At 45.2% G+C, this 13,332-nt stretch overlaps 1 protein-coding gene across 1 annotated transcript in view; it reads left to right on the forward strand.

Moving 5' to 3' along the window:
* The window catches only part of ZC2HC1B (zinc finger C2HC-type containing 1B), a 78,135-nt gene that overhangs the window by 22,705 nt on the left and 42,098 nt on the right, over positions 1–13,332 (forward strand). The window contains exon 4 of the mRNA XM_002817434.4: positions 27–165. Coding sequence (XP_002817480.1) covers positions 27–165 — 139 coding nt within the window. The remainder of the gene's footprint in view (positions 1–26; positions 166–13,332) is intronic.

Raw genomic sequence — 13,332 nt, forward strand, 5'->3', positions numbered from 1 at the left:
TTATTTGTTGGTTTTATTTTTTACAGTCTCCACCTGTGAGGAAGTCTAACTGGAGACAACAACATGAAGACTTTATTAACGCAATCCGATCAGCAAAGCAGTGTACTCTAGCCATTAAAGAAGGCCGACCCCTCCCACCTCCACCCCCTCCATCCTTGAACCCAGGTGTGTGGACATTTTGGGTTGCTTTTGAGGCTATGCTTGACTTTTGACCAAATCATCATGCCCTCTATGCACTCTGAAATTGACAATAACAATTACATAGAAGTAATTTTATTAATTATATAAAAGTAAACTTATCCTATTTTTTTCAATTTTGCATAAAGATTCTGTGTTTCCTCCTAACTCTGTCTCAACTTGGGAACACCACTGTAGCTGTGCTGTAGTATTACATAACTCCAAGAAACACCAGACACCTCTTAGCTGATAGGTATGGAGCTATGCAGAGCAAGCTAACCAACTCTGCAACAGCCCCATCGCGTCAGATACCCACAGCTCTTTTTTTTTTTTTTTCCGGGTAAAATTCCCAAAACATGAAATTTAGCATTTTAACCATTTGAAGCTGTACAATTTAGTGGCCCACAGCTTTTTTTTACTGGAAACATTTTATTTGAAAATTTAAAAATCTACAGAAAAGAGGAAGGAATAGTACACATGCCCTCCACTGAAATTTGGCAATTATTGACGCTGTTGCCATAATTTCTTCTTTCTCTTTTTTTTCTTCGACAGAACCATTTAAAAGTAAGTTCCAGGCATCATTAATACTTTATCTTTGGCTATTTTAGTGTGCATCTCTTAAGTATGAGTTCATTTTCCTGCATAATCACAATACTATTATCACACTTGATACATATTAATGTGTTTTCCCAATTACCTTAAGGATGTTTTTTAAAGCTCTCTTTTCACCCATATTGAGCCACAACTCAGGATCCAATCACAGTTTACTTATTACCTTTTGTTATCTCTTCGATCTTTATTAAATTTTGAACAATATCCTTACCAGGCTATTTATCCTTTAGAATGTCTCATGTTCTGTATTTCTCCACTTATTTAGTCATATTGTTAAACTTTTTCCTCTATCTCATCTTTCTGTAAACTGAAAGTTAGGGCTAGAATCTCAATGAGATTAACAAATATTAATATAAGATTATTAATATATCAATATTAATCTTATCAGATACATGATGTGCAAATATTGTCTCCAATTCTGTGGACTATCTTTTTCTCTCTCTCGATAATGGCCTTTAATACACAAAAGTTTTTCATTTTGATGATGTCCAGTGTATCTGTTTTTTCTTTTGTTGCCTGTGCTTTTGATGTCATATCCAGAAATTAATCACCAAATCTATGTCATGAAGCTTGCCCATGCTTTCTTCTTTTAGTTTTAGCTCTTATGTTTAGATTTTTTAAAATCTATTTTAAGTCAATTTTTATGTGTAATATAAGTTTTCAACATCGTTTTTTTTGCATGTGGATATCCAGTTATCTCAGCACCATTTGTTAAAAAGACTTTTCTTCCCCATGGAATAATCTTGGCACCATTATCAAAAATCACTTGACCGTATGTTTGAGGATTTATTTCTGGGCTCTCTGTTCTTCTATTCCATTGGTCTATATGTCTGTCTTTACGCCAGTACCAAACTGTTTTGAATACTGTAGAATTCTAGTAATTTTTGACATCAGGAAGTTTGAGGTCTGCAAAATACACTCAAGATTGTTTTCGCTATTCAAGGTCATTTGAGAGTCCATATGAATTTTAGGATTTGTTCTATTTCTGTAAAAATATTATAATGAGATTTTGTTAGGGATTGAACTGAATATATAGAATGTTTTAGGTACTATTGTCATCTTAACAATATTACGTTTTCCAATCCATGAACATGGGATATCTTTCTATTATTTTCATCTTCTTTAATTTCTTTTAGCAAAATACTGTAGTTTTCAATGGACAAGTCTTTCACCTCGTTGGTTAAATTTATTTCTAAGTATTTTATTCATTTTGACATTATAAATGGAGTTGTTAACTTTCTTTTCAGATTGTTCATTTTTAGTGTATAAAAATGTAACAGATCTTTGTATGTTGGCTTTGTATCCTGTAACTTGTGCTGAATTCATGTATAATATTATTTCTGATAGTGTTTTTGTGGAATCTATAGGATTTTATACAATAAGATTATGTCACCTGAAACAGAGATAATTTTACTTCTCCCTTCCCAATTGATATGTCTTTTATTTCTTTTTCGAGCCTAAATCCTCTGGCTAGAACTTTTCATACTATATTGAATAGGAGTGGCAAAAGTAGGCATCCTTGTCTTGTGTTTTCCATTGAGGATAATATCAACTATGGGTTACTAGTTACTTTTTAAAGCATAAGTAATAGCATATAATGGGTATTATAACATGGAAGTGAAATGTAGGAAAACAATAGCACAAGGTTGAGTGAGGAAAATGGACATATATTGTAAGGTTCTTATATTATACATGAATAGGTATAGTGTCATTTAAAGGTAGACTATTATATGGTAAAGATACCTATTGTAAACTCTAGAGTAACCACTAAAAAATATTGCTATGTAGCTAATAAGACAATACATGGAGTAGAGATAAAAAATGTAAAAAAATTCAATCCAAAGGGGGAAAAAGGCACAAAGAGCAGGTGGGATAAAGACAGATAACAAGATGGTAGACTTAAACCTAACCATATGCATAACTGCATATTAATGGCCTACATACTCCACATAAAAGACAGAAATTGTCAAACTGAATAATAAAGCAAGACCCGACTGTAAGTTTTCCATAAGAAAAACACATGGATATAAAGACACAAATAAGTTAAGAGCACGGGAAAAGATATACATGCAGACAATAATCATAAAGCTGGAATGACTGTATTAATATAGCGCAAAGTTAACTGCAGGGCAAGTATTAACAGATGATGATTCAAATGATAAATACATCAGTTTTGATGTATTTAACTGATGAAGACCTATCAGTTTTAAATGTTTATGTACCTAGTAACAGAGCTTCTAAGAATGTGAAACAAAAACTGACAAAACTGGAAGGAGAATGATTCAAATGATATTCAAATGATAAATACATCAGTTTTGATGTATTTAACTGATGAAGACCTATCAGTTTTAAATGTTTATGTACCTAGTAACAGAGCTTCTAAGAATGTGAAACAAAAACTGACAAAACTGGAAGGAGAAGTAGACAAATTCACAATTATATTTGGAGATTTTATCACTCCTCTCTTAGTAACTGATAGAATACACAGCAGGAAAATCAGTAAAGATATAGAAGAGTTGAGCAACAGTAACCAATTTGACCTAATAGACATTTATACTTATTCTATGACACATAGCCACAGCAGAAGACACAGTGTTTTCAAGTATACATGGAACAGTTACCCAAGAGAGACCACCATATACAGGACCACAAAGTAGGTCTCAAATTTAGAATTGAAATCATACATAATATGTTCTCCGATCAGAATAGAATTAATTAGAAATGTATGACAAAAATATATCTGGAAAATTCCTGAATATTTGGAAATCAAGAAGTCATTTCTAAATAACCCTTGGATCTAAGAAGAAATCACAAGAGAAATTAGAAAATGGTTTTAACTGAATGATAATGAAAATATCTAACTTTGTGGGATGCAGTTTAATTCATTCTTAGAGGGAATTTTATAGCTTTAAATGTTCATAGTAGAAAAGAGAAAAGGTTTAGTTCAATTATCTTAAACTTTCTCTTTAAAAGATTAGGAAAAGAGCAAATGAGACCTAAATTAAGTCAAAAGAAGAAAATGATGTAATCCATCAAATTAACAAAATATTTTTAAAAGCATATGATCATCTCAATAGAGAAAAAGCCTTCCACAAATGTAACTCCTTACACGTTAAAAACAATACAATACAAAAAAAAAAAAAAGACTTCTCAGCAAGTTAGAATTAGAAAGGAACTTCCTCCATAAAGGTCATCCTTGAGAAATCTACAGCTAACATCACACTTAATAGTGAAAAACTGAAGACTTTCCCACTGAGATCAGGAAAAAAACAAGGATGTTCATTCTGACCACTTCTATTCAACACTGTACTATTGATAATGCTCAGTGTAATAAGGCAAGAAATGAATTAAAATATTATATTTACATGTAAAAAGCATGTAAATTGGGGAAGAAGATGTAAAACTATCTTTATTCACACACAACATAATTGTGAATGAGTAAATATAGAAGATTCCAGGGAACTACAAAAAAGCTACTGGAATTAAAGTGAATTTAACAACATTTCAGGATATAAGGTATAAACAAGTGAGTTGTAGTTCTACACACTACGCATAAACAATTAAAAAATGAAATTTAAGGCTGGGCGGGTGGCTCATACCTGTAATTCCAGCACTTTGGGAGGCTGAGGCAGGTGGATCACGAGGTCAGGTGTTCGAGACCAGACTGGCCAAGATGGTGAAACCCCTTCTCTACTAAAAAAAATACAAAAATTAGCCAGGTGCGGTGGCAGGTTCCTGTAATCCCAGTTACTTGGGAGGCTGAGGCAGGAGAATCACTTGCACCCAGGAGGCAGAGGTTGCAGTCAGCTGAGATCGCACCACTGCACTCTAGCCTGGGTGACAGAGCAAGACTCCATCTCAAAAAAAAAGAAATTTAATAAATTTATAATAACATAAAAATAGTAAATATTTAGGGGTGTATTTAACAAAATATATACAGAACCTATAAAATGAAAATCTCATAGCATTCCTTCAAGAAATTAAAGAGGACCAGAATAAATGGTGAGATTTACCATTTTTCTGGTTTGGAAGACTCAAGATTGTGTTATGATGTCAATTCTACCCAAATTAACCTATGGATTCAATGTAATTCCACTAGAAATACCTAGAAGTTATTTTTGCTGAGTAGAAATTGACTAGCTGGCCGGGCGTGGTGGCTCACGCCTGTAATCCCAGCACTTTGGGAGGCCGAGGCAGGTGGATCACTTGAGGTCAAGAGTTCGAGACCAGCTTGGTCAACACAGTGAAACCCCGTCTCTACTAAAAATACAAAACATTAGCTGGATGTGGTGGCGGGCATTTGTAATCCCTGCTACTCGGGAGACTGAGGGAGGAGAATCTGGGAGGCGGAGGTTGCAGTGAGCCGAGATGGCACCACCGCACTCCAATCTGGGTGACAAGAGTGAAACTCTGTCTCAAAAAAAAAAAAGAAGGAAGAAAGAAAAAAGAAAAAAAAGAAATTGACTAGCTGATTCAAATATTTTATGGAACTGGAAAGAATCTGGAATAGGCAATATGGTTTTTAAAAAGCACAAAATTGGAGTATTTACATTACCTGATGTCAAGACTTACTGTAACAGTACAGTGATCATGACAACTTGGTATTGGTGTATCAATTTACAGAAAATAGAATCTAGATATAGACACCCCCCTATCTGTGGGTAATTGATTTTCTTAAAAGATGCCAAGGTAATTCACTGGGTGAAAGGCTAGTCTTATCAACAAATGATGGTGGAACAACTGGATATCCATATGGAAAAATGAACCTTGATTCTTATACCATTGTCTTAATCTGTTTGTGTTGCTATAAAGAAATACCTGAGCCTGGGTAATTTATAAAGAAAAGGGGATTATTTGGCTCACAGTGCTGCAGGTTGTACAAGAAGCATGGCACTGGCATCTGCTTCTCTCGAGGATCTCAGGAAGTCTCCAATCATGATGGAAGGTGAAGGGGAGCAGGCATCACATGTCAAGAGAGAAAGCAAGAGGGAAGGGAAGGAAGTGGGAAGGAGGAGTGACAGGCTCTTCTTTTTTTTTTTTTTTTTTGAGAGGGAGTCTCACTCTGTCACCCAGGCTGGAGTGCAGTGGCGTGATCTCAGCTCACTGCAACCTCTGCCTTCCACACTCAAGCCATCCTCCCACCTCAGCCTCCTGAGTAGCTGGGACCACAGATGTATGCCACCATGCCTGGCTAATTTTTTTGTATTTTTGGTAGAGGTGGGGTTTCTCCATGTTGCCCAGGCTGGTCTTGAATTCCTGAGCTCAAGCAATCCGCCTGCCTTGGCCTCTCAAAGTGTTGGGATTACAGGCATGAGCCACTGTGCCCAGCCCAGGCTCTTCTTAACAATAAGTTATGATGGGAGCTAATAGAGCAAGAACTCACTCCTTAGCAAAAGGACAGCACCAAGCTTGTTCATAAGAGATCCACCCCCGTGATCTAAACACCTCACACTAGGCCTGCCTCCAATACTGAAGATCAAATTTCAACATGAGATTTGAAGAGGACAAATATCTAAACTATCCAAACACCTCACACTAGGCCTGCCTCCAACACTGAAGATCAAATTTCAACATGAGATTTGAAGAGGACAAATATCTAAACTATATCAACCATATATAAAAAGTCATTCAAAAAGGATCATTGACCTAATATAATTGTTACAACTAAAGGCCAACAAAGATTTCCCAGGCAGGACACAAAATCCCCTAATAATTTTGTTTTTAAAAAAGGAAATTAGTAAATTTGGCCTTCCCAAAATTAAAAATTTCAGTTTAAGACTTAAGAAAATGGATCTGGTCTGAAGAAATGATGAATAAAGAAAAAAAAATGGAAAGGCAAGTTACAGACTGGGAGAAAATATTCATAATATGTATATCTGACAAAGAACTCATATCAAGAACATATGAAGAACTCTTAAAACTCAGTAATAAGGAGACAACCCAATCAGAAAAGGTCAACAGATTTATTTGAACAGACACATCACAAAATAATAGCCAATAGCACATGAAAAGATACTCAACATCATTTTCATTAGGAAAATGCAAATTAAAAACCATAATGAGATACCACTACACATACACTTCAGTGGCTAAAATTAAAGACTCTGACAATACAACGCTTGTAATCTCAGCACTTTGGGAGGCCAAGGTAGGTGGATCCCTTAAGGCTGGGAGTTTGAGACCAGCCTGGCCAACATGGCAAAACCCTGTCTCTACTAAAAATACAAAAAAATTAGCCAGGCATGGTGGCTCACTCCTGTAATCCCAGCTACTTGGGAGGCTGAGGCATGATAATCATTTGAACCTGGAGGTGGAGGCTGCAGTGAGCAGAGATTGTGCTAATGCCCTCCAGCCTGGGTGACCGAGTGAGACTCTGTCTCAAAAAACAAAGAAGAAAAAGACTGACGCTATAAGTGTTTGCTATGATGTGGACCAACTGGAAGTCTCATACACTGCTGATAGAAGTATAAAACAGTACAACCACTTCGCACTGGTATTTTCTTTTCTTTTCTTTCTTTTTTGAGACGGAGTCTTGCTGTCACCCAGGCTGGAGTATAGTGGCATGATCTCGGCTCACTGCAAGCTCCGCCTCCCAGGTTTACGCCATTCTCCTGCTTCAGCCTCCCAAGTAGCTGGGACTACAGGCACCCACCACCACACCCGGCTAATTTTTTGTATTTTTAGTAGAGACAGGATTTCACCGTGTTAGCCAGGATGGTCTCGATCTCCTGACCTCGTGATCCGCCCACCTTGACCTTCCAAAGTGCTGAGATTACAGGTGTGAGCCACCACGCCCAGCGTGCACTGGTATTTTCTTAGTAAGTTAAACATACACTTAGCCTATAAAGCAATCCCATTTCTTGATATTTATACAAAAAATGAAAACATGTCCATAAAAAAGATTTACATGATGGTTCATAGCTTTATTCATATAGCGTAAACTGGAAACAACTGAAAATGTCTATCAACAATTGAATAGATAAACAGATTGTGGAATATTTACAAAATGGTCTAGTACTCAACAATAAGAAGGAAATACATGCAGCAACATAGATGTTCTATTATATGAAATTATAGGACAGGGAAATCTTATGAATAGTAACAGGAAGTAGATAATCGGTTGCCTGAGACTGGGTTTTGCAAAATATTGACTGAAAGGGGGCATGAGGGAACTTTTTGGGGTGACAAAAATGTTCTGTATTTTAATTGAGGTGGTTAAAATGGATACATTCGTCAAAACTCATTGAACTAGCTCTCCCTCTCCCTCTCCCTCTCCCTCTCCCTCTCCCTCTCCCTCTCCCTCTCCCTCTCCCTCTCCCTCTCCCTCTCCCTCTCCCTCTCCCTCTCCCTCTCCCTCTCCCTCTCCCTCTCCCTCTCCCTCTCCCTCTCCCTCTCCCTCTCCCTCTCCCTCTCCCTCTCCCTCTCCCTCTCCCTCTCCCTCTCCCTCTCCCTCTCCCTCTCCCTCTCCCTCTCCCTCTCCCCTCTTTTTTTGGTCTCCCTCTCCTTCTTTTTTCGGTCTCCCTCTGTTGCCGAAGCTGGACTGTACTGCCGGGATCTCGGCTTGCTGCAACCTCCCTGCCTCGGGCTCCTGTGACTCTCCTGCCTTGGCCTGCCGAGTGCCTGGGATTGCAGGCGCGCGCCGCCACGCCTGAATGGTTTTTGTATTTTTGGTGGAGACGGGGTTTCGCCGTGTTGACCGGGCTGGTCTCCAGCTCCTGGCCTCGAGTGATCTGCCTGCCGCGGCCTCCCGAGGTGCTGGGACTGCAGACGGAGTCTCGCTAACTCAATGCTCAATGGTGCTCAGGCTGGAGTGCAGTGGTGTGATCTCGGCTCTCTGCAACCTCCACCTACCAGCCTCCTGCCTTGGCCTCTTAAAGTGCTAAGATTACAGCCTCTGCCCCACCGCCACCCCGTCTAGGAAGTGAGGAGCGTCTCTGCCTGGCCGCCCATCGTCTGGGATGTGAGGAGCCCCTCTGCCCGGCCGCCCTATCTGGGAAGTGAGGAGCGCCTCTGCCCGGCCGCCCATCATCTGGGATGTGAGGAGCGCCTCTGCCCGGCTGCCACCCCGTCTGGGAGGAAGTGAGGAGCGCCTCTGCCCGGCTGCCCCGTCTGGGAGATGAGGAGCACCTCTGCCCGGCCGCCCCGTCTGGGAGGAAGTGAGGAATGCCTCTGCCCTGTTGCCCTATCTGGGAAGTGAGGAGCGCCTCTGCCTGGCCACCACCCCGTCTGGGAAGTGAGGAGCGCCTCTGCCCGGCTGCCACCCCATATGGGAAGTGAGGAGCGCCTCTGCCCAGCCGCCCCTTCTGGGAGGTGAGGAGCGCCTCTGCCCAGCCGCCCCGTCTGGGAGGTGAGGAGTGCCTCTGCCCGGCCGCCCCGTCTGGGAGGTGAGGAGCGCCTCTGCCTGGCCGCCACCCCGTCTGGGAGGAAGTGAGGAGCACCTCTGCCCAGCTGCCCCATCTGGGAAGTGAGGAGCGCCTCTGCCCGGCTGCCACCCCCTATGGGAAGTGAGGAGCGCCTCTGCCCGGCCGCCCACTCTGGGAAGTGAGGAGCGCCTCTGCCCGGCCGCCCACTCTGGGAAGTGAGGAGCGCCTCTGCCCGGCCGCCCACTCTGGGAGGTGAGGAGTGCCTCTGCCCGGCCGCCCCGTCTGGGAGGTGAGGAGCGCCTCTGCCTGGCCGCCACCCCGTCTGGGAGGAAGTGAGGAGCGCCTCTGCCTGGCCGCCACCCCGTCTGGGAGGAAGTGAGGAGCACCTCTGCCCAGCTGCCCCATCTGGGAAGTGAGGAGCGCCTCTGCCCGGCTGCCACCCCATATGGGAAGTGAGGAGCGCCTCTGCCCAGCCGCCCCTTCTGGGAGGTGAGGAGTGCCTCTGCCCGGCCGCCCCGTCTGGGAGGTGAGGAGCGCCTCTGCCTGGCCGCCACCCCGTCTGGGAGGAAGTGAGGAGCGCCTCTGCCTGGCCGCCACCCCGTCTGGGAGGAAGTGAGGAGCACCTCTGCCCGGCCGCCCCGTCTGGGAGGTGAGGAGCGCCTCTGCCTGGCCGCCACCCCGTCTGGGAGGAAGTGAGGAGCGCCTCTGCCTGGCCGCCACCCCGTCTGGGAGGAAGTGAGGAGCACCTCTGCCCAGCTGCCCCATCTGGGAAGTGAGGAGCGCCTCTGCCCGGCTGCCACCCCCTATGGGAAGTGAGGAGCGCCTCTGCCCGGCCGCCCACTCTGGGAAGTGAGGAGCGCCTCTGCCCGGCCGCCCACTCTGGGAAGTGAGGAGCGCCTCTGCCCGGCCGCCCACTCTGGGAGGTGAGGAGTGCCTCTGCCCGGCCGCCCCGTCTGGGAGGTGAGGAGCGCCTCTGCCTGGCCGCCACCCCGTCTGGGAGGAAGTGAGGAGCACCTCTGCCCGGCCGCCCACTCTGGGAGGTGAGGAGCGCCTCTGCCTGGCCACTCCGTCTGGGAAGGGAGGAGCGCCTCTGCCCGGCCACCCCGTCTGGGAGGTGAGGAGCGCCTCTGCCCGGCTGCCACCCCGTCTGGGAGGAAGTGAGGAGCACCTCTGCCCGGCTGCCCCATCTGGGAAGTGAGGAGCGCCTCTGCCCGGCCGCCACCCCATATGGGAAGTGAGGAGCGCCTCTGCCTGACCACTCCGTCTGGGAGGTGAGGAGCGCCTCTGCCCGGCCGCCCCGTCTGGGAGGTGAGGAGTGCCTCTGCCCGGCCGTCACCCCGTCTGGGAGGAAGTGAGGAGCACCTCTGCCCGGCTGCCCCGTCTGGGAGATGAGGAGCACCTCTGCCCGGCCGCCCCGTCTGGGAGATGAGGAGCACCTCTGCCCGGCCGCCCCGTCTGGGAGGTGAGGAGTGCCTCTGCCCGGCTGCCACCCCGTCTGGGAGGAAGTGAGGAGCACCTCTGCCCGGCCGCCCCCTCTGGGAAGTGAGGAGCGCCTCTGCCTGGCCGCCACCCCGTCTGGGAGGAAGTGAGGAGCGCCTCTGCCTGGCTGCCCCATCTGGGAAGGGAGGAGCACCTCTGCCCGGCCGCCACACCGTCTGGGAAGTGAGGAGCGCCTCTGCCTGGCTGCCCCATCTGGGAAGGGAGGAGCACCTCTGCCCAGCGGCCACACTGTCTGGGAAGTGAGGAGCGCCTCTGCCTGGTCGCCCCGTCTAGGAGGTGAGGAGCGCCTCTGCCCGGCCGCCCAGTCTGGGAAGTGAGGAGCGCCTCTGCCCGGCCGCCCAGTCTGGGAGGTGAGGAGCGCCTCTGCCCGGCCGCCACCCCATCTGGGAGGAAGTGAGGAGCGCCTCTGCCCGGCCGCCCCCTCTGGGAAGTGAGGAGCGCCTCTGCTCGGCCGCCCCCTCTGGGAAGTGAGGAGCGCCTCTGCTCGGCCGCCCCGTCGGGGAAGTGAGGAGCGCCTCTGCCCGGCCGCCCCGTCTGGGAGGTGAGGAGCGCCTCTGCCCGGCTGCCACCCGGTCTGGGAGGAACTGAGGAGCGCCTCTGCCCGGGCGGCCCCGTCTGGGAAGCGAGGAGCGCCTCTGCCCGGGCGGCCCCGTCGGGGAAGTGAGGAGCGCCTCTGCCCGGCCGCCCCGTCTGGGAGGAGAGGAGCGCCTCTGCCCGGGCGGCCCCGTCTGGGAAGCGAGGGGCGCCTCTGCCCAGCCGCCCTGTCTGGGAGGTGAGGAGCGCCTCTGCCCGGCTGCCCTGTCTGGGAGGTGTACCCAACAGCTCCGAAGAGACAGCGACCATCGGGAGCGGGCCATGAGGACGATGGCGGTTTTGTTGAAGAGAAGGGGAGGAAGTGTGGGGAAAGGAAGGAGAGATCAGATTGTTGCTGTGTCTGTGTAGAAAGGGGTGGGCATAGGAGACTCCATTTTGTTCTGACTAGGAGAAATTCTTCTGCCTTGGGATGCTGTTGATCTATGGCCTTTTCCCCAGCCCCCTGCTCTCTGGAACATGTGCTGTGTCAACTCAGGGTTAAATGGATTAAGGGTGGTGCAAGATGTGCTTTGTTAAACAGATGCTTGAAGGCAGCATGCTCTTTAAGAGTCATCACCACTCCCTAATCTCAAGTACTCAGGGGCACAAACACTGCAGAAGGCCGCAGGGTCCTCTGCCTAGGAAAACCAGAGACCTTTGTTCATGTGTTTATCTCCTGACCTTCTCTCCACTATTATCCTATGACCCTGCCATATCCCCCTCTCCGAGAAACACCCAAGAATGATCAATAAATAATTCAGAAATTAAAAAAAAAAAAAAAAAAAAAAAAAACTCATTGAACTATACATGTAAAATAGGTGCATTTAGTTGTGTGTAAATTATTCCTCAAAAATACTATTTAAGAAAGTACAAAAACAAAAAGCCACAGTGTAGTCATACTATAAAATCATCTGAAAAATATGTCATCTGAACTTCTATACCAGAAAATAATCCTCATATTTGCTTCCCTTTTATTGAGTGCTAATAGAAATATATCTTGAAATAATGTGTTGTCTTAAGATATTCAGTAGAAAGATCTGTGCTGTGATTTTAGTAATAATGTAAGTACTTTGGCAACAATTTTCATATAACAAAAAACATCTTTTATGAGAAATATATTCATTTTAAGATTAGAAGCTACAGGGTTGATGGCTACCTTATGGTTCTTTAATTGAATAAGTGAAACCATGTCAGATGTCCTGCTGTGTGAATTTCTCTCACATTTTAGATCCAACTTGGATCTAACCATGACTTGGATCTAAAATGTGGGGATTATTGTTTCTCTAAAAAAAAAAATCCTTTTGTAAGGCCTCACCAAATGTTCAATTTATTTTTCTTTATATTTCTATGCTAACATATAATTTTATAATTAACTTCTTTCTTGTGTCCTTAACATAATTTTATGCAACAAACCAAATGATTATATGCATTCCCAACATTTTCACCACAGTGATGATTTTGTTTGTGCAAGGATTTTATATTAGCCAGGAATTCTCAGGCTTAAGTACTAGAGAATTTATTTGTTTTTTGTTGTTGTTGTTGCTGTTTTTGAGACGGAGTTTCGCTCTTGTTGCCCAGGCTGGAGTGCAATGGCAGGATCTCGGGTCACTGCAAACTCCGCCTCCCAGGTTCAAGCAATTCTCCTGTTTCAGCCTCCTGAGTAGCTGGGATTACAGGCGCCCGCCACCACGCCCAGCTAATTTCTGTATTTTTAGTAGAGACGGGGTTTCATCATATTGGTCAGGCTGATCTTGAACTCCTGACCTCCGGTGATGCACCTGCCTCGGCCTCCCAAAGTGCTGGGATTACAGGCATGAGCCACTGCGCCCGGCCAGTACTAAAGAATTTATATACATATAACTAGAGTTATATATAACACGGCCTAACATGCATGAATGTGCCAGTAATTTCCCTTTTTTCCTCAGCATGATTCCCTATCTTCATGACTCAGTTTTTGAGACATGCCTATATTCTACTTTTTAGTGACTTAGCTAAGCCTGTCAATGATTTAAATTTCTAGGATACTGTGACAGTTTATGGGGACAATGATATAGAATATTTATCATTGTTATTTTTCTGTGAGGCCTGGGACATTCAGTTACCATTT

This window comes from Pongo abelii, chromosome 5 (assembly GCF_028885655.2).
Source record: "Pongo abelii isolate AG06213 chromosome 5, NHGRI_mPonAbe1-v2.0_pri, whole genome shotgun sequence".
Lineage (NCBI taxonomy): Eukaryota > Metazoa > Chordata > Mammalia > Primates > Hominidae > Pongo > Pongo abelii.